This window comes from Barbus barbus (assembly GCF_936440315.1).
Source record: "Barbus barbus genome assembly, chromosome: 8".
In the NCBI taxonomy this organism is placed as follows: Eukaryota; Metazoa; Chordata; class Actinopteri; order Cypriniformes; family Cyprinidae; genus Barbus; species Barbus barbus.
In genome coordinates, this window is record NC_136736.1 from 6,635,884 (window position 1) to 6,662,319 (window position 26,436).

At 36.9% G+C, this 26,436-nt stretch overlaps 1 protein-coding gene across 2 annotated transcripts; it reads right to left on the bottom strand.

The window, feature by feature from the left end:
• Positions 1-777: 777 nt before the first annotated feature.
• On the bottom strand, positions 778-25,964 carry LOC306874152 (rho guanine nucleotide exchange factor 7-like). Of its 2 annotated transcripts, XM_079423969.1 has the most exons (22): positions 25,666-25,964; positions 24,117-24,197; positions 18,419-18,503; positions 16,104-16,237; positions 15,664-15,865; positions 12,790-12,878; positions 8,508-8,602; positions 8,337-8,432; positions 8,003-8,125; positions 7,734-7,872; positions 7,121-7,180; positions 6,808-6,954; positions 6,448-6,534; positions 5,812-5,890; positions 5,582-5,715; positions 4,854-5,075; positions 4,604-4,697; positions 4,321-4,410; positions 3,041-3,211; positions 2,470-2,569; positions 2,132-2,186; positions 784-2,021 (listed from the first exon to the last, which is right to left on the bottom strand). In XM_079423969.1, the coding sequence occupies exons 1-22, from the start codon at positions 25,828-25,830 to the stop codon at positions 1,899-1,901; spliced, it is 2,571 nt and encodes an 856-aa protein (XP_079280095.1). In that variant the 5' UTR covers positions 25,831-25,964; the 3' UTR covers positions 784-1,898. The 2 variants fall into 2 exon arrangements, with proteins under 2 accessions (XP_079280094.1, XP_079280095.1); XM_079423968.1 differs by lacking the exon at positions 3,041-3,211 and having other exon boundaries at positions 778-2,021.
• Between the last annotated feature and the right edge of the window lie 472 nt (positions 25,965-26,436).

Sequence of the window (26,436 nt, forward strand, 5' to 3'; positions counted from 1 at the left end):
CAGCTTCCATCTGCATCTGTTGCCATCTCAGTCCAGGATTACACAGACAATGAGAACGAAACAATGGAGGAATTAACAGGGAGACGGTTTGGCTTGTGTCATGTCTGAATCGGGGCAGCGTATATGGGGCTTGGGCCACATTTTATACATGAACAGCTTAAGTTTGCCATGCTACTTTAGTGTGAAATAACAGTGGTATATCAATTGACTAGCAGCATGTTCAATCTTTTAAGATTTAAATTGAATTTTATTGAGACAGCAAAGGCCAAGTACAAGCTACAAGACAGAAATGTGTCACGCTGATATTATGTTGTATTAAATTAACAATTCATGGACTTATTGAGAGTGTGTAATAGCAACTGTTGTATTACATCAGTGAATAAGACTTTAAAAGACTTTAAGGTTATTGTAAATTAACATGCTCAACCCAATTTACACCCTCTTTGTGTAAATTATATCATTTGATTTACTGTTAAAAAGTTAAGAAATTGACAATTTTATTTAGCAATGTTGCATTCATTTGATCAAAGGTGACAGTAAAGACATTTATGATTTCTATTTTAAATAAATGCTCCTTTTTCTATTCATCAAAGAATCTTGAAAAGTATCAGTTTCCAGAACGCTATTATGCAATGCAATAAATTACATGAAATATCTTTTAATTATATAAATAAAATATTTAAAATGATACTGCTTAATTATTTTATATTTTTTGACTGTTTGAGTAGCTGGTAATACATTACATATTGTTGATATTGGCATCATACAAGGACAGATCTGGTAACAGAAGAATGAATTTAATGATGCAAGAGAGGAATGAGACGAACACAAATCCCATTCAAAGACTCACAGTAAGAATTTGTATTTATTCTATTCAATCAGCAAGAAAGAGAGCATAAGATGGAGAGTGCTTTGGGAAGAGAAAGTAGATGAGGTTATCTGGAAATTTCACAATACACAGTCATTTAGCAATAAACAATATTTCATTTAAATACATAAATTAGACAGACAACATAGACTCTTAATCTGTCAGTTTCTAACCACAGATTCAGTTTAAAATCACTCTTGCATACATTTTTCTTACAAAGGTTCTTTGAAATGCTGACAGAGCTAGAAATGCTGATAAAATTCTGGAAATCTCTTTTTTTCCAAAAAGGCACATTTCCGAGCATTAAATACAATAGAAGATTATTTCTGTACATAACAAAAAAGGTCTGTGAATGCACAATTAGTGTAGAGGATCATAATAAAAGTAAAAAAAAAATAAAGATACAAGCTGCAAGGTGCAAAAGAGCAACCGGACAAAATTAAAACTGAGGTTATTGTAAAAACAACTTTGAAATGACACCCCAAAAAAAAAAAAAAAATGACTAGTTCCCTCAGAAATGTCTCTAGTATTGTATTGCAAGGTTTTCCATTGGAAAAATCCCGTTGAATGTCATAGCACATATTGGCTAATGATTGGAAATGTCAAAGGACGCCGGCAGTGATGCAGGCCTGGCAACATTTGCAGGTACAGTGTCTATCATCCCTGAGACTCCCAGTTTTAGACTAGGAACCAATGACATCTGTGACTGTAAGCTAAATGATCCAACTGCAAGTCATTTTGGCAGCTTTGCCAGACCACACCTGATCCTGTAGAGACGTTTCTGATAGATGATGTCCAGGTTCGATACATTTCTTTATCTTAATCATATCTGAAAATTAACTAGATACTTGGCACTGGCAAACAAAAAAGGCTTAAAAAGGATCAGGTTTAAAAGGCGTAATACTGTGACTGCGGGGATCAAGTCCAGTTTTGTCACAATATTTACAAGTATTTTTGGTCAGGAGTTAAGACTGATATTACACTCAACACACAATTATCAGATGCAGTTTTCATAAATGTACAGATGGGCTCACAAATTCGTCTCATCCCAGGATGGGTCGTTCATACTCTTTAACACTTTCCTGACGATCTTCTCCAGCTCTTTCCGTGCCTTTTGTTCTTCCTCAAGAGTGCGCTTCATTCTCTTGGTGTCCTGGTGATGCAAAATCAGAGAATCCGGGTCACGGCACCAAATTTTTAATTTAAACAACATGGCAACACTTAAAGTATAAACAAACATTTTCATGTGGCATGTGGACTAACCTGCTTAAGTTCTTGAACCTCATCCCTTAAGGCACAAACTGTATCCACCAGACTCCTGTAAAGGACATCCAGATGAAATCATCATGAACAACTACTGAGATGTTAAAGGGATAGTTCGCCTTCAGTTGGTCGGAGTTGACTTGCATAGTGTTTTTTTTTTTCTCCATACTATGGAAGTCAATGGGGACCAGCAACTGAAGGTGAACTATCTCTTTAAACATTTTTTTCCCCACAATATCATTATAAGATTAATCATGATAATAAATGCATAAACTGACAGCCTAATTAAAAAAAAGTAAATAAATAGGTCAATCAGATGCAGAAATCGGAGATCTAACCTTTCTTCGATTACAGTTTGGCCATTGCTCTTCATCTCTTCCACAATGATTTTCTCCTCTTCAGGAAAAAGCATGTGTGGCCCTGACTCCTTCCTTGATCCTGAAAAAAAGTAACAATGTTAATGGATTAAAAATGGAACAATAACATGTTGAACAACTCACTGACAGGTTATATAATTCATACCAGTATTATTTGTATACAGTATATAACTGAGATACTATTATAGTTTTTATGAATATTTTTAATTAATTTTTTTTTACATTTTCATGTTAACTTTGCTTAAAATGTTGTTGTGTATTTTGGATTTTTTTTTTTGTATGTTTTGTCAATGCATTTTTATTTCAGTTTTAGTTAACTATAATAATCCTGAATTGTACAGAAACAAAATTTTAGGATGGTGTACTATTAAATACAAGTGTTTCTGTCCTATGAAAGCCCTGAAAACATCTTTCTTGCTCGTTCAAGTCCATCCATGTCTTCAATATGTTCACAACCATACGTTAACTTCAAAAATGATATGCTTGCCACTTTCAATGCAAACAAAATGTATATACGAGTAGCAGCTTTTACGGGACATAGAACCCATTCTGTTAGTGCGAGTTATCCATATACTGTCATAGTCCGAGTCTTCTGATTGATCAGAGGAGGGAAATCCGCTGCTACGGCAACCCACAGCATCCACACACGATTGGTCAACATCAGCCAGCACATGATTATGCATCAAATCAGTGCCCTGCCATGCTAATTAGGGATGGGGATCAAACCAATCATATTGGAGAGGACAGGTGGGTTAAGAGGATGGACCAAACCAAGAGGAGTAAAGTGAGGGAGAGCCCAAGATGCCCGAAAAAAAAAAAAATTATATAAAAAGGACAGAATGAAATAAAAATATAACAATAGTGGGAAAACATAAGAGACAAATGGTGAAAAAGCAATAAATGGAAGGAAGGAAGGAAGGAAGAGGAAAAGAGACAAATATTCATGTTAAAAAGAGTAGAAAATATTAAAAGAGGTGATCAACGCAGTGGTAAAGAGTTTAGTCAACGTAAATTTATATAGCTAATGCCAATAAAATGCAGTAAAGATGTTGCAGTACTTCACAGACATATGAAAAAATGTTTGACAGAGACTTCAGGACTGATGAAGGCGCCTCATATGGGCCTCATATTCCAAACACTACTCTTTTAAAGTTTAGGGTCAGTAAGATTTTTTATGTTTTTGAAAGAAGTCTCTTTCGTTCGCCAAGGCTACATTTATTTGATCAAAGACAGTAAAAATAGTAACATTGTAAAATATTACAATTTAAAATAACTCTTCTATTTGAATATATTTTAAAATGTCATTTATTCCTGTGATGCAAAGCTGAATTTTTAGCATATAGAATTTTTTATTTGTACTCCAGTCTTCAGTGTCACATGATGCTTCAGAAATCATTCTAAAAAGCATATTTGCTGCTCATTAAACATTGCTTATTATCAATGTTGAAAACAGTTATGCTGCTTAATAGTTTCCTGGAAACAGTGATAGGATTTTTCAGGATTCATTGATTAATAGAAAAGAAAAAAAAAAAAATATTTGTGACAATGTAAAACCCTTTGCATTTTCTTTCAAAGAAATCATACTGACCCGAAGCTTTCAAACGATGCAGTGCATTTTAGAAAGTACTTAAAAAAAATAAAAACATTTAAAATGTGTCAAAACTGCCAGTATTGTGTGGGATCCAGTTATATTGACCTCACTCATTTACATGGACAAATCCTATCACAGAGTCTGGGACTGAAACGGGATATGAAAATAGCAAAGCAAATGAAAATCACAAGAAAATACATAAAGGTGTAGAGTGTACATACTTGAGTTTAGTGTTTGCCGTGTTTTAGCACTTGTGCAGTATGCTTCAATCACTTTCAGGATCTGAGCATCCTCCTCCAGAGCTACAGTACCTGATGGAACACAAGAAGAGCACATAAGATACCAGGGGTAAGGAAACATTATAAGTATATCATAAAGTCAGTATGTTTTATTACAAACAGTAAACACAGAAACAATACATGTGATGAGCTCTTAAACACATCACATAAATATGTAGAAAGTAACAGAACTTTAATAAACGTCAATAAATTATTAGTGTCATACTTTTTCTCACAGCAAATTCCTCATCAGATGGCTTCCTCTCAGGTTTTCGTTTGGGCAGAAGCTTCTTCATACTTTTGGGACTTTTACTGAGATCCTGAAGGACATAAGAAAATTAGACACAAATAACCAAATTGAGTCTCATAGATAAGTTTATTTAATAAATAATAAGTTTTCACCACTGGTTTACCGTGATTCTTCTTCTAGAGATGCTATTAATGGGTCAACATACAGCTAAAGTGTAACATGATACCTCTTTGTAACACAAGGCAGCTGAGGGCTTTAGGGGTGGTGCAGGTCGGAGACAGCTGAGACTCCAGGGCTTCTGGGTTTTGGGGGGTTCAAGGGGCCCCCACATCATACCGCTGTGAGGGATTCCAAGTGAAGAGAGGTGAGGAAGAGTGTGGTAGACCGGAGATCCGCTCACACCTCGACTCTCTGAATGTCTGGACGGGGTGAGAGGGTGAGACGGCAGCTGAACGGGAAGGAGACGAGCCGGTGAGTGACACTGAATATCGCTGAATATCATTTTTAATATAGATATGTCACAGAGTCGAAAGATGTTAATACTTTTATTCTGCAAGGACATATTAAATTGATCAGAAGTGACAGTAAAGATATTGATCATATTACAAAAGATTTTGATTTCAAATAAATGCATTTATCATGGTTTCCACAGCACAACTGTTTTCAAAATTGATAAGAAATGTTTCTCAAATCACCAAATCAGCATATTAGAATGATTTCTGAAGGATCATGTGACACTGAATTTCCAGCATCATTACTCCAGTCTTCAGTTTTGCATTACAGAATATCACATTTTTAAAATATCCAAACACAAAACAGTTATTTTTATTTCAAAATATTACTGTTTTTACTGAATTTGTTTAATCAAATAATTGCAGCCTTGTTGAGCACAATGATTTTCTTTCAAATTGTACTGACCGCAAACTCTTGAATGGTAGTGTATGTGTTTCTCACCGTATGGCAGGGAATATTCTGTGGTTTCAAGTTGCTGGTTGAAGTGCGTTTGGTTTGCCGGTGTAGATGATCCACCCAGTCCTGAAGATCTTGCTGGTTATTACAGATCACCTGTATCCGCTCGATCATATTTCCTGCACACACACACATCATTATTGCTCAAGCATATGTATTCTCAATAACTAGCAGTAATAACATTTGACATGAAGGCAAATGGGTGGGAAACTCACCAGATATTTCCAAAGCATTTTTTGTGGTGTCACTGTCCTCTATTTTATTTACAGTCATTCCAGTCAGAGGCAGCTTCCCCTATGTAAGACAATCAACCAATCAGCTGTCAGCATTTTAGGGTGTTATTAATACATGAACAACCAAAGAAACAGCTGAGATCCATTCTGATGTCATTCTAGCAGAGTAGTGTAATTATAGAGTAATATGAAGTAATAATAGAATAATATGGAGTATGAAATTCAGCCCCTTTAAGGATTTTACTGCTCAATTTTCAAAACATGAATTAATAATAGAAAACATGTCAAATGTGCAGTATGTAATCAGTAACGTTGTGCAAGCAGCATCTACGTTTAACACAATTGTGCATTTTCAGTAATATTTATATTGTCACCCTTTGCTTTGTGCATGAGGGTGGAGGTGAACAGATTTCAGTAATTATACAAAAAAACTACAAACTGAAGGTAATCGTACGCTTAATACCTACATACTAGTTACATATATACATAATGATCGTTGGTGGGTTTTCACTGCAACACACAAATATAACCAAATATATTACTACAATACTGGGGAAAACAGTGCAGTGAAACACTGATGGGACTGGAGAATGTATTTATACAACAGTGAAGATTTACCTGGTAGATGAAACCACTCATTCGAGGACTAGCAGACAACATGAGAAGTACATGAGGAAACAGCAAAAGGTATCGCTCGTTCTTCTCCTGATGAAGCAGAATATTACAATGAAGATTTTATTTTAAATGTATCATTTTAAGTACACTGAATTTAAAACCAGTAAATTAAAATATAAGAAACAACATGTATAATAAAAATAACAAAAGGTTTTTTAACCAGGGGTACAAGGAGAACATACAAAACAGTTTGATTCTTGAAATCTTACATTTCTAACTATATATTAACAGAAATTTAGATACTGGAAGTCCCTGATGGTTGGTTAAGTGCTGAAAACCACTAGACTATTTGGTAACATTCACCTCAGCGCCGTGGTTCTGGATGAGGACTTGAGACATGTAGAGGACAGAGCCCAGGGTCTTAATGCCCTCCCCTTCCCAGCCCCGAATAGACTCCATCAGAATCTGCAGCTCAAGTTCCTTCCTCTTCCTCACTTCCTGACACTGGGCCTGAAGACACAACAACAAACACACACTCAAATAATCCCAGCATCCCATTCTGAAACATAACATAACTCAAACAAACAGCTCATCGTCATTTCACACATCGTTCATCCTTATATGCCCGTCACGTGAAAACAAAGAAAATCAATGATGTTAATCTAAAAATACTCACTGAGAGATTTTTAAATACTGTCATGCTCTTCTGAATGTCTGGATAATCTGGATGAAGCGCCTGAGCAGAACAAAAGGAAGAATTTGAGTGAGTTAAACTGGTATACTATATAAACACACAGATATAGAGAGAGATTTTGTTTCATTTCATAACCAGAATACTTACTCTACCATTAAAAATTTGATGCCAATAAGATTTAAGGAAATTAATTTAATTCATAAAGGAGGCATTAAATTGCTTAAAAGTGACAGTAAAGACATTTCTATTTCTACTGTTCTTTTGAACTTTCTATACAAACAAAGAATCCTGAAATTATCATGGTTTCAACAAAACTATTAGCAGCACAATTTTGAACATTGATAATAATAATAATAATAATAATAAGTGTTTCTTGAAAACCAAATCACCATATTAGAATGATTTCTGAAAGATCATGTGACACTGAAAACTGGAGCATGTTGTCATCAACATGAATGATTTTAAAATGTATTAAAATAGAATAGCCTTGGTGAGCATTAGAGACTTCTTTCAAAATCATTAAAAAAAAATTTAAAAACCAACCCCAAGCTTTTGAATGGTAATGTATCTTTTGACAAAGAGAGCGGTTGAGTACCTCCATGTGACGCTCCATCTCTTTCAGTAGTGTGGGGTACTTCTCCAGTCTCAGGAAGGGTTTGCTCAGGCCCGTGGTGAGTGTGAGGATCCCTGGGCTGTTTGCACCTTTACTTTCCATAAACTCTCCTAATTCCTCACTGAAACATACACACAAACAAACAGACGCTGATAGACGGTGTTTCTGAAACTTAATGGTTAAGAATGAATGAAAAAGCATCTGCCCAATATCATCCGTCTATGCACTGTTTTTATTGAGTTGTTACGCACCTGTGTTGTGTGAGAACGTTAACCGCAGATGGATGGTTGGAGCAGTAGGTCACATACAGACTCCTCATCTGAGGAACGAGGGACAGGAAGAAGCCTCCTATTCTCTGCTGACTCTCTGGAACTCTGCGCACAACACACACCAATTCATTTAGAAATAATAAATGTTTACTAAAAATAAACAACTAAATAAATGTTAAAGTTAAACAGAGCTAAAACAAATAGCACACATCTAAAATCCAGATAAGAACTACAGTGCATTACTGGTAGCTGCCACTAGATGTCAAACTGTGAGTGAGTGAGTGAATGAATGAAAGAACAGGATGGGGACTCTTACTTGACGCTTTCCTCCAGTGAATGCACCAGTGTCTGCTGAAATGAGCTGATCTCCTCCAGATTTCCCATGATGTGACTGATATCTGACACGCTGAGTCTAGAAAGACAGAGAGATGGGTACTGAAGTACTATTATCTCTATGTTCTGTTGGACTCTGGGCTTGTGTTCTTACCTGTCAGTGGGCTGTAACGCTCTCAGATACGTTGAGAGGAGAGTCTGCAGCTCTTTACAGTACTCTGTCTCTGTTTGTACAATATTCTGAACCACCTGTGCATTTGACAAAAATAAACAACAGTTATGCATGTATGAGAACTTAAAGGAACAATTTTACATTTGAAACATTATTATTAGTTTTATTAGTATTAGTTTGCAACAGTGTAATGATATAACTGAACACACCAGACTCAGTGTTGTTTAAATGTCATGCATCTATACTGAACCATAGTTAGCATAAATGGCATAGAACACAGTCCGAAAGTTAAAATCATCAGCAAGGAAAAAAGGGGCAAGTACTCATGATTGGTCTCTTACTTATCACACATACTCAACATTTAACAACCAGACAGTTAAAGGTGGGAGAATACAGAATATGATGCAAATAGGAGAAGCACATTGCTTTTGAACGGTTCGTTTTCCAAGTGCAAAGAGACTAGAACATAGTGTCCATTTTAATATGTTCATTATCCTGCAGGCATACAGAGAAAGTGCGAAAGATGACAGAACTGGGCCAGTCCTTGCATGTCCAGGTAAACTCTTATTTCAGTCTAACTTAAGATTTAAAGACATCCCTGTTTGAACAAGGCCAGCTGACCTCTCTGAATACATCTTAGCAGCTAAAACCTCAAAATGCAACAATAAATCTTCAATCTGTCCTCAATCAGACCGCAGATCAACCTTGATATGCAGCCATTACCTGGAAAAGCATAACAGCACCAATGACTTTTTTTTCTTTCTTTTAAATTTATACCCAAATGTCAGGTGGTTAATCTCTGGAATTTTTTATTTATTTATTAAAACGGAGTGGGGGGGGGGGGGGGGGGGGGGGGGGGGGTTGTGCTGCTGGAAGTTTAGAAATATAGGCCTAACGCTCAAAACTAAGGTTTTTTTTTCTGCTGGCCAAGTGCATTAAATAAATAAAATATTTAAATTTTTAATTGTTGAAATGTATTTATTTATTTTTATATTTATCTTTTATACAAACACAAATATGGAATTGAGCGGCCTCTGGAAAAATTATTTACAGAGCTCAAAATAAGTATTTCTTAACCCTGCTTTTCTGGTCAGTTAAATAAATACAATTAATTTTAAATTTTATTTATAGAAATATTTTTTACGTAAAATATTAATTTTAGAAAACAAATCAATACTAATATTCCCCCATCAATTTACAGAATTATAAAGCAATTATAAAATTCTGCAGAGCTTTCTGAAGAGATCTGCTTCCACATATTTAATGTGGGTTTGAAGACAGATCAATAACTAAAAATACAAGAAATATTTTTTTTTTGGAAACAGGATAGGTCACATTTTAACAGTCTATACTAATCCCTCCAGAATTAGCCATGCAAGCACCCCTGACATGAACAATAACCCTGGACGTCTGGACAGCCTGACAGTTAAAGCAATTTCAGACAGTGTCCTTAACTTGAATGGGTCTCCTCCCCTAAAGCTGCTATAAAAGACTGAACCCTGCCTGACCTCAAACTAGCGTCCTCCCTAAAAAACACACACACACTCTTCATCTTCAGCTGGTCTTCAGGGGAGTATAGGGTCAGTTACTGCACAGTCTCATCAAACATGACACATAACCAACACAGACGCACAGACACCGCAGGGCCCCAGGCACAGCTGTCCCCCGAGTCAATGAGATGGAAAAGATGACCTATATTATGGCACGACTGAGAGACAAACACACGCACACCAGTGAGAACTGATAACCAAATACAACATAACACATTTACATAAAAATATGCAAATACAGGCCCGGACACACACATTCTCTGTCAACAACTCTAAAAATACACATAGAAACATATTCACACATACAAACATGCACAACGTGCTACATTGCACACAAGGAAAATGTGCACAATGTAGGTGACTTCAATATTAATATCCTTATGGGGACATTTGATCCACACAATGTAGGCAAAACCTGACCTACGCATACACATTAATAGCTCATTGGGTTTGCAGAGGCTCAGAGGGAGGCTTCTGGGACACGTCGCATGAGGAAATGAAGCACAATAAAGGAAATTCGAACACACAGATAGGGGTGGGCGATATGGGAAAAATATCATATCACGATTTTTTATAGAAATATCACGATTCACGATTTTTATCACGATTCTTTGTTAGTTTTACTATTTTGGTTTTACAAGTTGTCTGAGCATTACAGCCAAACCAGAAAGACAAAGATGCACGGCAGATATTTAGGCCAAAGTGGGCGAAGATAAAAAATCTTTGTCATTATTTTATTTTTCTTATTAAAAAATAAGAACAAAGATACACATAATATACAAATAAAACAAACAGTGCTTTATTTCCAGGTACAATAGGTGTATTTAGCAGAGCATTCAATGAAATTGAATGAACAAATATAAAAATAAAACACTTCATAGACTGATTCCTAAAGCAACTGTATTAAAGTTTTTCAGTCAAGAATAGTGAGTGATTTTTCTCTTTTGCGTTTTGTTGTTTTGTTAACGTTAAATGAATAGTTCCCCCACAAATTAATATTCTGTCATCTGTCTGTCAATTCTGTCATAATGTTGTATTTTTATATCATCATTTATTCAAAAGTTGTTTTAAACCGGAATGAGTTTCTTTCTTGTGCTGAACATTTATAAATGCTATTTTGAAGGTGGAAAACCAAACAGTTGCTGGTCCTCAGTGACTTCCATAGGATTTTTCTTTCCTACTATCAAAGTCAATGTAGACCAGCAACTGTTTGGTTTTCCACTGAGTAAATAATGACAGAAATTAAATTTTAGGGTGAACTATCCCTTTAATGACAGTCGACAGCACGTTTAGTGTCCTGTCCCTTTAAGAGCTGCACGCATCTAATATACAGGCACGCATCCGTTTCTTTCTTAACTATTTACTTTCATTTTAGAGATAACCAACTCAGTCTGTATGTAAACCTTGTGTGTTTTGACAGTATTAGCGCAAAATATAACTTAGTTGAGTAATCAGGCGCTGTTAGACAGGCGTTTTAGTGCGCGTGCTTCAGGTGTATCCGCTCAGAACAAGCGCACGTCAGACCAGCGCGCGAATTAAACATTTAACCAGCAAGGCTTGTATGCAAATAATGTACTTTTGCGATCGCGAATAAGTGCAGTGTCCTGTCTGAGTAACTCTACTGCTGTATGTCGTGTTGTACAGTATATAGAGACGGAGGCGCCAGAACTGTATTTGACAATGTGTGCTGTAGCGCGATACTACGATATTTCTTCAAAAGCAGATCGTGGAGACATTTTTATCGTCCACGATCAAAAATCGTCATATCGCACACCCCTACACACAGATATACAAATCTGGAAATGACTTTTTTTAACAAAACGGTTATTGTCAGGATGTTGAACATGTGCGTCTCTTAATTACTGACATTAAATCAAACCCATACCCGGAGCAGCATCTGCTGGTGGGTGTTTAAACTTGGATTATTAACTCTTAAGTAAGTCTAGTTTGGCAAGGCTTTTAAACCCAGATTAAGGCCTTATGACTGTAAATTCAAGGATTAGTCCAAGGCTAAGTCTGAGGAAACTGGACACAGCGCTGCGTCATATAAATCCTTACACAAATCGAATGTTCTTGCAATGCACAGTTTTAACCTCGATGTTACTCAAAAAAAAAAAAAAAAGAGTGGCATTGCATTATCTTTAGCTGTGTGAACTGGTTCATGGATGCGTCTGGTCCACATACACTACCGTTCAAAAGTTTAGAATTTGTAAGATTTTTTTTTATGCATTTGAAAGTTAATTGCAGTTAATTGATCAAAAATACAGGAAAAAAAAATCTGTAATAATGTTTAAAACAGTTTTGCTTTTTAATATTTTTGTGGAAACCATGATACATTTTGTCATGATTCTTTGATGAATATAAAATTCAAAATAATATTTTATAATACGGCAAATGTTTACTGTCACTTTTGATTAAATTAGTGCATCCTAAAAATTTTAAAAATCATAAAAATCTGTTGCAGTGTTTCATAACCCTCTAAAATTATTCTTAATACTGCTATCACAATCACTCCTAATATCTTAAACCTTAGTCTTATCTGTCAAGTATAGGCAGGGTTGGTGGTGTGTGCTTGCTTATTTGGTTAGGGAAATATCTGTGCAATACAAACTCCCCAGAGGCACCACTTCCACCCCACGCACATCATAATCAACGTGCTCCACGTGGGAGGTGTTACATGCCACTAAAGCGACACTCCAGCACATCTCTCTTACCACATTATAGTACGTCTTGCAGTAGTTAGTGGTCTCAAATCCTTTGGCTGGACTCTTAAGCATTCCAGACTTAGGTGACATAGGTTTGTCTGCAGGAGAGAGCAAAAACAGAACAAAAAGGTAAGGAGGTCACCTTAGACCAACATCTGGAAACATTCCGTTTCTGTTATTGAATACTGAAGTACATCTCTCCTGCAGTGAGCAGTCAGGACAGCAATATTAGATTTAGATACCTAGAGGGGGAGATCTGAGTTTACAGGAAAACATTATACTACTTCTTCAGCAAGAAGACGGTTTGAACATTTCACTTAGTTCAATCCATTATGATTTATATACACTAATATCAGCAGCGTAATGTGTGAACATCCTGGAATCATCAAAATGGAACATTTCTCATCATGCTTTTCCACAAGAAAACATTCAGTTCATTGATTAAAACCATTATTTTCCACTTGGCAAATGGATTTTTTAGTTTTCCTTCCCTTCCTTAAGTTCTGTCAAAGTTCAACAACTCCGCAAACCAAACCATTGATTAGAATTGCTAAGAATCATATTTACTATTGCTCATACTTGGGATTAGAGATTAGAAAAAAATCTAGATTTAAAAGGAATAATTCACCCAAAAATGACAGTTGTGTCATCATATTCACTCATGTTAATCCAAAAGTGTATCACTTTCTTTCTTCCTCTCCTTTTGAAGTAAATGACAGAATTTTCAATTTTAAATAAACTATGGAAGCCCGTTTCCACCACTGAATAAAAAAAAAAGAAGAAAAAAAAAGGTTATTGCAACTTTTTATCTCACAATTCTGACTTTTTTTCCTCATAATTGCATGATATACTCACAATTGCGAGACAAAGTCGCAATTCTGAGAAATAAAGTCAAAACTGCAAGATATAAACTTACAATTCTGACTTGATTTCTCAGAATTACGAGTTTATATCTCGCAATTCTGACTTTTGTGAGATATAAACTCGCAATTGTGACTATAAATCGTAATTCTGACTTTATATCTCACAATTGCGAGTTTATATCTCCCAATTCTGTTAAAAAAAGCCAGAATTATGAGATAAAAAGTCACAATAACCTTTTTTGTATGTTTTATTCAGTGGCAGAAACGGGCTTCCATAACTATCCCTTTAATCATGTAATCTGAGCTCAAAGAAAACAATGCATCATAAACCCTACACTCTTCCCAGCTTCCTAACTGCAGCCATTTTTGAGATGACGTATGAAATCAATATACTATTAATGTCTACTACAAGTAATGCTGGGCATGCATTTAACACAAGTAAATCCTATAAAAGAGTCTGGATCGGTAAGTGCTCAGAGAGTGGAATGAACTTGAGTGTGGAGCCTCATTCAGAGGAAAGGGGAAGTGCTGTCTTCTGGCTGCTGCACTTCCTGTCTTTGTTGTTGGATGATGTTTCCTTCCTGTTAAGCCCGGGATGTTCAAACTCTGATGTCATCCTAAATGATTTCCATTCAAAGCTGGGTTGAATACACATTAGGGTCGTTTCCCCATACACGAGAGGGAAGCATCTGTTTGGCATCATGGGGTATACATGCTACTTATGTTCGGACTGCAGAACAAGGGTCAGGGGTTGTGTTTATACTACAACGTGCATACAGTGAGATAAGGCTACGAAAAGCTGGTTATTTAAAATATACACTACCCTTTAAAAGTTTAGGTTCAGTAAGAAAAAAAATACTTTTATTCAGTAAGGGCGCATTAAATTGGTCAAAACTGACAGGCAGAATATTACAAAAAGATTTCAATTTCAAATAAATGCTGTTCTTCATGCTTTCCATTTATCAAAGAATCCTAAAAAATGTATTAAAAATTTATTGGTTTACACAAAAATATTTAGCATCACAACTGTTTTCAACATTGATAATAAGAAGAAATGTTTCTTGAGCACCAAATCAGCATATTAGGATCACGTGACACTGAAAACTGGAGTAATGATGCTGAAAATTCAGTTTTGCATCACAGGAATAAATTATACCTCAATTTATTCAAATAGAATACAGTACAACTCATTTTCCATTTTTATAATACTGTCAATATTACTGTTTTTACTGTATTTTGGGTCAAATGAATGTCTTGGTGAGCATAAGAGACTTCTTTCAAAAACATTCTTAAAGCCTTTTTTTTTTTGGTGGGATGAAACTGTTTAAAGGGAAAGTTAAAATTAAGTACTAGATCAGCAGATTTTATTAAAGAACTAAACAAACACAAGGTTTTGTCATTGCAAATAGTGTCTTCGGATGAAGTGTCCTACTATTTACTCTTTTAATTCTTAGTTTGCTACCTTGTATGCAGCACCTGGTCCTGTACTCAAGCTGGGTTGAATGAGTGCACATTTTTCCACTGTAAGCCTGTAATGGTCCAGAGAGCTGCCATTCAGTTCTCTTTTGGCACATTTTCATTAAGCCTGTAAGTCCTCTTTTAATCGCCTTTTTAATGGACGCGGGCAGATTTTACATTCTCATAGTGCCTCGTAGATAAAAGTACAAATAGGCTTTTAAAAAAAAAATAATTTTAAGCTGTCTAAAGTGTTGACAGCCTAACATGCAGCTGCCCGCAACGATTTTCTGATCTATACACATACTCAACAGGTCGTTTATGAAAATATTATTGTAACACTAGGGTACAGAAGAAAGTCAGCAGGTAAACGGGACCTACAAAACTTAATCTCTTCTGCTTTTCTTGGCAGTCTATGAGAAGAGCATGAGTAAGACCAAACCCTCTAGTTCACTTTGCTTGTCTGGTCTTGCAGGATTTTAGATCAGTTCTCTTCCTACAAGAGTCTGTCAGGGTTTAACTAATGCAGCTACATTTTTCAAGGTTTAAAGCGGCAAATACTAACCAGAGCCTTTGATCTCTTTGACATAGTTGCTAGGAAACCAGCCGGTTTTGCCATTGAGAGACCCCTCCCACCAGCCGCCATCTTCCTGCCGTATCACCTGGATGATGTCTCCCTTATTGAAGGACAGCTCATCCTCATTGGTCTGCTGGAAGTTAAACCGCGCTTTCACCAGCACCTGAAGGGCACTGTTTTCAGACATGTCCTAAAGAGACAGACAGAAAAAATACAGAGACAATTAGTTCCAGCTTCTCTTTCATATTTGTCTGAGGACTCAAATTACAGGTGTGCCAAGTAGTTTTTGAACTCAAAAAGGTTTTACACACAAAGAACTGAATAGTACCTTTGACAATTATTCTTAAAATCACTTCAGTCTGATTTCCAGTGGTTTAAAAGAAGCCATTTTATTCTACATCAGGGTGTGGAGTGATTGTGATGCTCACCAGACTGCGGTACTGGTTGTACTTGAGTCTGGATGATCTCCTGTGAGTGGACGAACAGTTGATCGAGTCAAAGGACTTGATCCGCAGAGAAGACGAGTGACGAGAACACACAGAATTACTCTCACCACCGGACTCTACAACCAGAAAACACACATCATCAAAACAGACATTCACTCCAAGTACACACGTTTACTTAGCTATCCAAATTGGCACATTCCATTCTATTGCCTTCATATACAGCTAGACATAGATACTATAACCTAACCCTAATCTTAAATGGGTAAGTCACCCAAAAATGAAAAACTTGATGAACACAAAAGAAGATATTTTGAAGAATGTTGGGAAACAAACAGTTGCCGATAGCCATTGACTTACACAGTATAAAAATCATTGGAAATCAATGGCTACCAGCAAAATTTACATTTATTCATTTGGCAGACGCTTTTATCCAAAGCGACTTACAATTGAGGAAAACTGTTCAGTTACCAACATTCTTTTGTGGTCAACAGAATAAAGAAAGTCATACAGGTTTGAAACAAGTGGAGGGTGAGTAAATGATGACAAGATTTTCAGTTTTGGGTGAACTATCACTTTCTGCATTTTTAAAAATATTTACAAAAAATGCATTTATTTTATATATCAATGCTGTATTTACTAGGGATGTAACGGTGCGCGTACTGAACCGAAACAGTTCACGGGGCAAATTCCAAATGGAAGTGATCATCCCTATCCCCTTGGAGTGGGGGTGGGAGAAAAAAAATAAATCGATTCTCCGATGCATTGCGATTCTCTCTTTAGCGATTCGGAGCTTGTTTTTTCCCCCTCGCATATGGCACTTGTCTTTTTAGTGTTGTTAGCATAGCTGTTGCAAATTAACATACATTTTATATTTTAAAACATTTTTGCTATATAATATATAGTAGGGCTGTGCAATTAATCGAAATTCAATTATGAATATACAATAATCGAGAAAAAACTATTATTGCGCCCCATTCTGCCCCCTTTCCAGTCGTGCGCTTTCACTCCTCCATAAAAGCCCATTTTCACATGTAAATCAGTAAAATCACGTAACGTGACTTTTGAAAAATGGAACGTGCTTGAATTATTAAAGTTGATTAGATTTATTAATGTTTTTAAAAGCATAATTTATATTTATATAACTTATGTTTCATATTTAAGAAACATGCTAAGTTAACATACTTGTTTATCTGAAAAACAATGCTACAGTCAGTTATTCTCCTTTGAAAATGTGGGTTCCGGCCCGGAATGTCTGTGTTTGTTATGGTTTGTGAAACCTGCCCACTGCCAGTTTACCCAATGGTATTTCAGCACGCCGGGTTGCCAGTTGGCGGAAAACACAGCGCATTTAATTTAATTAATCGTCATTTGTGCTCGTTCCTGTTGGTGTCGTTAATCTGGCAACCTGGGCTGGTGAGAAAAACCTTCTCCATATTTTGAATTTGGACTGCAATACCTAGTCAATCCTAAATACAGCACCTATTAATCAAACAGCTAAAGACAAAGACAAAAATCACATTCACAGAAGATCTTTTGTAGCTTTAATGAGAAACAAAGGAAGTTTAATTCTTACAGTGAAGACTATGCTGTTCTATTTTACATTTGATTATTCAATTTCTATAGTAGGCTGTTAACTGAATACTTTAAACTTGCATTAAATTTTTTTGGGTTATATGGCCCACTAATAATCGTGTTAAATAATAGAGTTAAATAATCGTGATTACAATATTGACCAAAATAATCGGGATTATGATTTGTGTCATAATCGAGGAGCCCTAATATATAGTCTCAGCCTCAGACGTCACGCCCACAGAACGCTGGCTAAACGTCTGATGCATATGGCACACTTATCTGGAAACACTTCAGGAGTTTCAGTTCACGTGTGCCACTTGAAATGAGGCGCTAAAGTGATCTGTCACGACACATTAAAGAGCCACAAAGCGGTATTTACTGTTTGAATTTCTTTAAAAATTACAAAATTTGATAGGTATGTTTCATACCAAAAGTAATCTGTTCCGTCTTGTCTGTCGGCATGTTGTCAGTTTCCTCTTTACTCTGCAATGTATTTTTTACTGCGTGAGAACATGATGTGTAGTGTGAAAGCAGCATGGCTTGTCGGACATAGCAACAGTAACTAAGGAGGGTGGGGTTTTACGAAGGGTCAATTATGTCAGGAAACACTGTACTCAGACAAATACAGCTAGGCTATGCTGGTAATAAACTAAATGCCTCTTTATGATTTTATAAACATCCTGTCAGACAGCACTGATAATACAGGGGTTTCTGATGTATCTCACCTGAAGTTGCTTTGTTGAGTGCAACCAAACAATTCAAGACCTTGGAGAAGTTCTGGCCCTGAAGCAAGTCATTGGCCTCAAATACCTACAGAGGGACGAAAACAGACATACATGAGCTCAAATTCCAGTGATTCTGCTTCAGTGTGGAAAGGTCTGAAAGACATCACCAATTACGAGACACTATCCCCCCGCACTGTGGAGAATCAACAACTGGCAGATGATCTGAATGAGTTCTACTGCAGGTTTGAAAAAACACTTCACACCTCCTGCAACCCCCCTCTCCCCCACACCTGCACTGCAGACACCACACTGATCGGCTTCATCCAGGACGGTGACGAGTCTGCTTACAGACAGGAGATTAAGGAGCTGGCTGTCTGGTGCAGTATTAACAACCTGGAGCTTAACACGCTCAAAACTGTGGAGATGATTGTGGACTTCAGGAGGAAACCCCCCTGCACTCCCTCCACTCACCATCATGAACAGCACTGTGACTGCAGTGGAGTCATTCAGATTCCTGGGCAGCACCATCTCCCAGGATCTGAAGTGGGACATTCACATTGACTCTATTGTCAAAAAGGCCTAGCAGAAGTTGTACTTCCTTTGCCAGCTGAGAAAGTTCAACCTGCCACAGGAGCTGATGAAACAATTCTACTCTGCCATCATTCTGCACTTCAATAACTGTCTGGTTCAGCTCAGCTACCAAATCTGACCTCAGAAGACAGTCCGGACTGCTGAACGAATCATTGGTACAACCCTCCCCAGTATCCAAAAACTGTACTCATCCAGAGTGAGCAAAAGGGCTGGTAAAATCACTCTGGACCCCCCTCACATCCAGCACACTCCCTCTTTGAACTGTTACCATCTGGTCGACGCTACAGAGCTCTGAGCACCAGAACGACCAGACACAGGAACAGTTTCTTCCCTCAGGCAATCCATCTCATGAATATTTGAACTCTTAAAAATAAACATGAAACACACAACACTATCATACTTTTTATTTTTTTTATTTAACACACATACTTAATTACATTTCAAATTTGCACCTAACATACCTGTACATACTGAATTGTCTATTTTTTACATTGTTTGTGCTATTTTGCATATTGTCCATTTTGTATATTCGTACATTTTTTTTTTTTTTATAAATCTGTGTCCTGTCCTGTCGCTGTCATTCTGTTGCACTGTGGAGCTACTGTCACTAAAACAAATTCCTCGTATGTGCAAACATGCCTGGCAATAAAGCTAATTCTGATTCTGAGATAATCCTATACAAAAAGAAATTACATTTTACATTAGATTTAGTTTTGGTTTGATGCACAAGATCATAAATCATAAACCCTGATGCCTTAAGTGGAGTGGGTTCACAAGTCCCAAAAGAATAAATACTGTTTTTCAATCTGCAATACAAGATGGACTTGATTCATAACATACCATTCAAATGTTTAGGGTCAAAAAGGGTTTTTTAATTACATATGAGACTGATTAAGTGTGACAGTAAAGACTTTTAGGGCCAGATTGACTAAACAGGGCAAATTGGCATAAGATAAAATTCCAAAACAGGGCCAATGGGCGTGGAAATTTCTGCGGGTTATTTACTGACATCGCGCAAATTAAATATCGACCAACGCAATGTACCAAGCGCAAGGCAAATTAGCGTAGTCGCAAATAAGCAGAGCCCATGCTAATCAAGTTCGGGTGATCCATTTACGACACAGGTGCAAAATAGTTTAAGATATGCTTTTTTTGGGCGTTAAATAATGGCGCAAATACCAGTAATTTGACGAGCACAAGCGTTACTAAATCACGTTGAGTGATTCGTTTTAATACTCTCCTCCTCCCATAAATTTTGCATCAGAAAGGGAAGCTCCTACAAATGCATATTCAATAAGGTCAGGCGCGTCTTTAGTAAATCCTGACAGTACTATTTTAACAGCAAAAGATGGTTTGCGCTGGCGCAAGCTGTTAGTAAATCTGGCCCTTAAAAATGTTACAAAAGATTTCACTTAGTATTTCAAACAACTGCTGTTCTTTTAAACTTTATATTCAAAGAAATTAAAAAATGTATCATGATTTCCACAAAAATATTAAGCAACACAACTGTTTTCAACATTAATAATAATAAGAAATGTTTCAAATCAGCATATTTAAATTTATGCACTGAAATGAAATTCATCAAGGGATCAAAACATGAGGGATGCTGACATTAAACATGGTGAAAGCTTCAGGTCTATATATTAAACCTGGATGGACAGTTTTAGCAGAGGATGGATTGTAACTCAAGTCATGTAATGCTAAATATGCAAATCAAGAGGCCATGTGCAAAACAGCAGAACAGTAACAATTGTTCATAAAAAATATGGACATATTCAGCAGAATAAAGTAAAATTAGAGAAACTCTTGTATAGGGTGAATGTGACAGACCAAATTTCTAGTCACAGAAAACTACAGAAATTTATGATGCTCATAGATTCTCTATAAAATGAGTGTGCTTCACAGAGGGAATATAAGAAAGTAGTTTTGCTAACCTTGGGCAATATTATGTTTGTGTGTGTGGGTTTCTGGCTCTCAGACTACCTGCTGCTCTCTGGCCCATCTGGACACATAAGCTCATCCCAAGTAAACCCAAACTGGCCTGATCTGAGACCAGCTTGATTTGAACTCTTTAAACGATACAGGCAATGAGATGGAGAAGTAAAGTGGTCAAATGTCTCCTGGTGGATCAGCTCATTTGCATTCATGATGATTATAATTTAGGAAACCATATCTTTTTGGGAAATCAACATATAAATGGTTTACTTGTTTTCTCTGCACAGTTAGGAAGAAGGCTACTTTAACATTTCAAAAATGTGTCATCTTTGGAATGGTGTTTGCCATTTCCCATTTTACTGCCGAAGCATTAAGTATTTTCAAGTGAAACACTTGATTTTATCATGTATTCGGGAAGTAAACTTTGAACGTTATGTTTTAAAAGTAACCTGTAACTTTGAACACAACTATTATTTCTCGTGCATACATACATTATAGAGAAATTGTTTAATTTTACAAATAAATACACTTACATACTGTTCAAAAGTTTAAGGTTGGTAAGATATTTCATTTTAAAAATAAATGCTTTTATTTAGCAAGGATTAAAGTGAGAGTAAAGGCATTTATAAAAGATTTCCATTTCAGATAAATGCTGTTCTTCTTGAACGTTCTATTCACCTAAATAAATAATATGACAAAGCACAACTGTTTTTTTACATTATAATCATAAGGAAAGCTTCTTGAGCACCAAATCAGCATGTTAGAATGATTTAGAATTAGAATCAATCATGTGCCCTTGAAGAATAGAATTTGACATTTTTGCCCCATGGCATCGTAGCGATCTAAACAAAAAGTCAATGATTTTGCATTGATCAGGAACTGATGAAAGCAACTTTCTCCTATCAGCGAATTAAAAGAACTGTTTATTTGTACCTCTCAAAAACGAGACACAAAGCCATTTCATTAATATTCAGTACTTGATACAGGCCTAAAGTCCAGTCCCCAACACTCAAGCACCATCAACATCATTACACACATCTAAGTCTACATTACATCATCTGACATCACTGTAGTGGAATTCATTTCCCTCCTGCTCTCTCTCTTTAAACCAGTCATCCAAACATGCCATTTAAGACAGCAATTTTAGTGTGGAGTGTCTCTCTTCATTCTGGCCTGTGCCAAACCCCAGAGCACCATTAATGAGCTGGCAGCTCTGCCCATTCAAACACACAACTCCATTCACCACAATAGAGGGCTTGTCTGAACCTCTCACAGCTGGCCAGAAGAACCGAAGACACTGGCAGTCCAGAAAAATCACACACACACAGAACCGTAACAGTCCTACACAACAGAACTCATATAGAGCAACAAATGCCTCACAGAGCAACATACGCACGCACACAGCACTCCTGTGGGCAGAAATATCTCAGTTACACCATCACGCTGCCAAACGTTAACAAGCACAGAAGTGTTTGTGAAGAAAAATCACTCAGATTTCCCCAAAACAGTCAAAAGTGACAAAAAAGGTGACATTCAAAAATGTAAAACAGCTTTTACTGACAAAACAGCAGGTGTTGAGAAAAGTGTCACTTTCAAAATAACATGCTGGCATCACATTGGATCTGAATACAGTTCATTACACAGCTGGTGGTGGTGATGGCGCAGTGGATAAGACACATGCCTTTGGTGTGAGAGACCCGGGTTCGAATCCACTGTGAGACACCAATGTGTCCCTGAGCAAGACACTTAACCCCTAGTTGCTCCAGAGGCGTGCGACCTCTGACATATATAGCAATTGTAAGTCGCTTTGGATAAAAGCGTCAGCTAAATGAATAAATGTAATGTAAATGTAGCCAGCACTAGACTTTAGAGATTGCAGGAAATCAAAGGTCATGTGACAATTCATTACTACAATGTGAATAATTTATGGCCGCATACTGTGCTGTCTATTGCATGCTTTTTCCAAGAAACAACATGCAATTGCCTGTACAGACATATCGTAGATATCTGCAGGAAAAATGGGCAGAGCTGGATCTGAACACAAAATCTAGCCATAAAAGTAGGTTTAACAATAGCACTGGCTCTAACGCCAATAAAAACACTGTGTGGGTGAGGGATCTGATTCAATCTCACACCAACACCTATTAGACTTGAGTGGAGACGGAGCTGCCAGAACACCATATTTACAAACATATGAACTGTTAATAGCATATCAACAGTGTAAAAAAACTGTTACAATCCACTGGACTCAAACTGCATACACTCTCGTGTGTCAGCCGCGCCACACGGATACGCGGTTTTCGTTCAAATCAAAGTGTAAACACACTTATAGTACGGTGCAGCTGACACAGAACAGCGTACGCAGTTTGCGTCCAGTGGATATTCTCCAAAATGGCGCTACGGTGACACTGATGAGATGAATTGTTGAATAAAGTCATTATTTTTATTTTCTTTGTGTACAAAAAGTATTCTCGTTGCTTCATAACGCTACGGTTGAGCCAATGATGGCAGATGGACTATTCTGACAATGTCTTTCATACTTTTCTGGATCTCGACAGTATTATTTACTTGGCAGTCAATGGGACAGTCACAAGCTTCCCGGTTTTCATCCAAAATATCCTAAATTGTGTTCCGAAGACGAACAAAGCTTTTACGGGTTTGGAACGACATGGGGGGTAACTTAAGTGATTCATGACAAAAGTTTCATTTTGGGGTGGAGTAACCCTTTAATTCTCATTCTCATCCTTGGTGATTACTTGCAAAATACAGTCCACATGACTCTTATAAATTGATTACTGATGGTGATATCGCCTTTAAATGTTTTTATAATCAAATCTGTCTTCCACAGCTTGACTTTTAACTCTGTAAACAAAAAATACAGCAAGCTACCTGGACATCTATAAATGAGACACTGCAGAAAGAACATTAAAGCAATGTTGAATGAATCATTTAAGAAATTGTAATGGTAAAACAAGTCAAAATGCCGCAATAACACTAAATGCCATCGTTACCAATATAATAACAACTCCAAAACCAAAACACACAGGATTAGTCTGTTCCCAACTCCAGCTGAGACCTGGTTTGCCTTCAAACCACACAAACAAGCCACTGAATCAGTGATCAGAAATATGAACGAGCATAATGAACGACTAAAAGATCATGCAGCACTCACCTCTATGTGATATAATGCACAGCCTTTCACAAACTCTCTGATATTACTCAGACACTCGTCTTTCCTCGGGTCCTGGTGGATCTGAAAATAAAGCGAACAGATCAATCCTATTCCGAGCCGTCCTTTTGAGCAGGTTGGTCAAATAATAAACAAAAACTTATGTTTATGTCACTTCCTGCAAAAAGCCACTTATTCTTCATAGGGAAGTTGGCTGAGGAATAGCGGAAATGACGTGATCTAATAGCCTGCGGTTGTGTTCAGAGAGAGGGGCATGCTGGCACAGGCAAACAAACGCTACCTGACCTTTCAGAGCAAAGTCTAACATCTTCGCGAAATGCTGTTTATACAGTAGAACCTGTCGATGAAACCGTCCACTGGATCACAGTCTGTTTAGCACCAGACATATTATTAAACCAAACGATTACTGCGATCAAATCAGCATCGATGATTTCAGACTATATTGTATTGCTTATAAATTAGAATCACTGATATATATATATTAGAATACATTCTAGTACGCTGTCGAGACTGTGGTTGATAAAATGTTTATGAATTATTAATTAAATCCCCACATTATCGTTTATATCAAAGCGTATGTGGGTATAATAAATTGGACAAAAATAATACTAAACTCTATACAGTTACAAATAAACACCCTACCTGCAGACTAAATAAATAAATAAATCAATGTTGTGTTGAAATGTGCTCAAACTCAATTGCTCTGCTCTATTAGCAAATTTCTATTTATAATTGAAATGCTACTTTTTAATTATAATTATAAAATAGTACTTTTTAATTATAAAAAGATGCGGCACGAGTAACACTTAGTAGAAATATTCTAATGAATCTAGTGATGAGATTCGTTTCCGCGAATCGGTTATTTCGAACAGTTCGTTCCAATGAACCGGTTCAAAAAAGACAACGGACCATAACGTCCCATGATGAGGAATATTTAGCTTGATTATTCACTGTCATTTAAAGTGTCCCAATTCAATCAGTGCAGCCACGATTCGGCTCATTTAAGAATTTGTAGTATTTGTTCATTCACCAGTTTTTGGCTCATTAAATCGGACACGTCCGAACGACACGTTTCGGTTCAAAGAGTCCGATTCGCAAATGAATCATTCAGACAGGTGCTCAACTGATTCACCAAAAAGATCCAACTCAAAAACGATTCGTTCACAAACCGGACATCGTCGTTTCCTCTCTCTCTCTCCAGTCAATGGCGGTTTCCACAGTTAATTTCCGTTCATATATTTATTTATTGTCCCTCATTCTGATCCATTACGATTATTATTAAAATACCACTCCTACCCCATCACCACAGATTATACGAGATTTCCTCTAAATGTTTCTACTTAATTTCCTTTCATTCACAGTTAAATGAAATTAAACGGGTTAAAGAAAAACACATTTGCTCTGGTTAATCGTAGCGCGCGCGGAGACAAACACAAAGGTCCGTGTGTCCGATTCACAAAAACACCAGTGCTTTTGTGTCATTTATATACTCCATTATATAACTGCATGAGCTTATTGACCAACAGCTTACCTGGTGAACCGAACCGGGTCGCAGCCGCTCCAGCAATTTACACAAAACCACTCCATCTCTGAGAGATGCCTGTAAAAAGCCTTCAGGGTCCGATAGCGTCTTTTTGGGTGATTCCAGGACACCCAGCGTTATTAACCATGTGATGGTCTGTTCAGCCGAATTCATGTCCTCAGATGCGTCTAAAGCTCAATAATCCATAAGCAAACGAATATGCAAGGCTTTGTGAAGCGACAGATATCATGTGTAGTCCACAGCAGGATGTTTGGAGCGAGGGCTCTGATCCCTCCTTTTCCCTGGATGTTAGGGATGACGATTTGTTTAGGGTTATCTGGCAGGTCCGGTTTCATCTGGCAGGATGTCAGCTAGTGTTAAACCAAAATCAACAGCCTGCAATTGTTTTCCGCCACATGACAGAACAAATGCATTGACATATTAGGCATTTAGCAGCACTGGAGTGGATATGAAAGACAATATTAGGTCGTATGTTATTAGTGAATCTAATATATTTAACATCACGTGCACAAATTATTTGAGTAAAATCTTGAGCAAAAGTCAACTTGCATGATCTACAGACTACACGCATCCATGAAAGGCTACACTTTGTTATAAGAGCGAGCAATGCATCTCAATTTATAAAAAAAAAGGCGCTGATGCCAAATAATATTCCATTGAAATCCAAATGTACCCCTAGCGCCCCCTGCCGCTGCTAAAACCCCACAGATTCATTAAAGTAAAAAGTAAAGTAAAGTCGTGACGTATTGTCAAGTATGG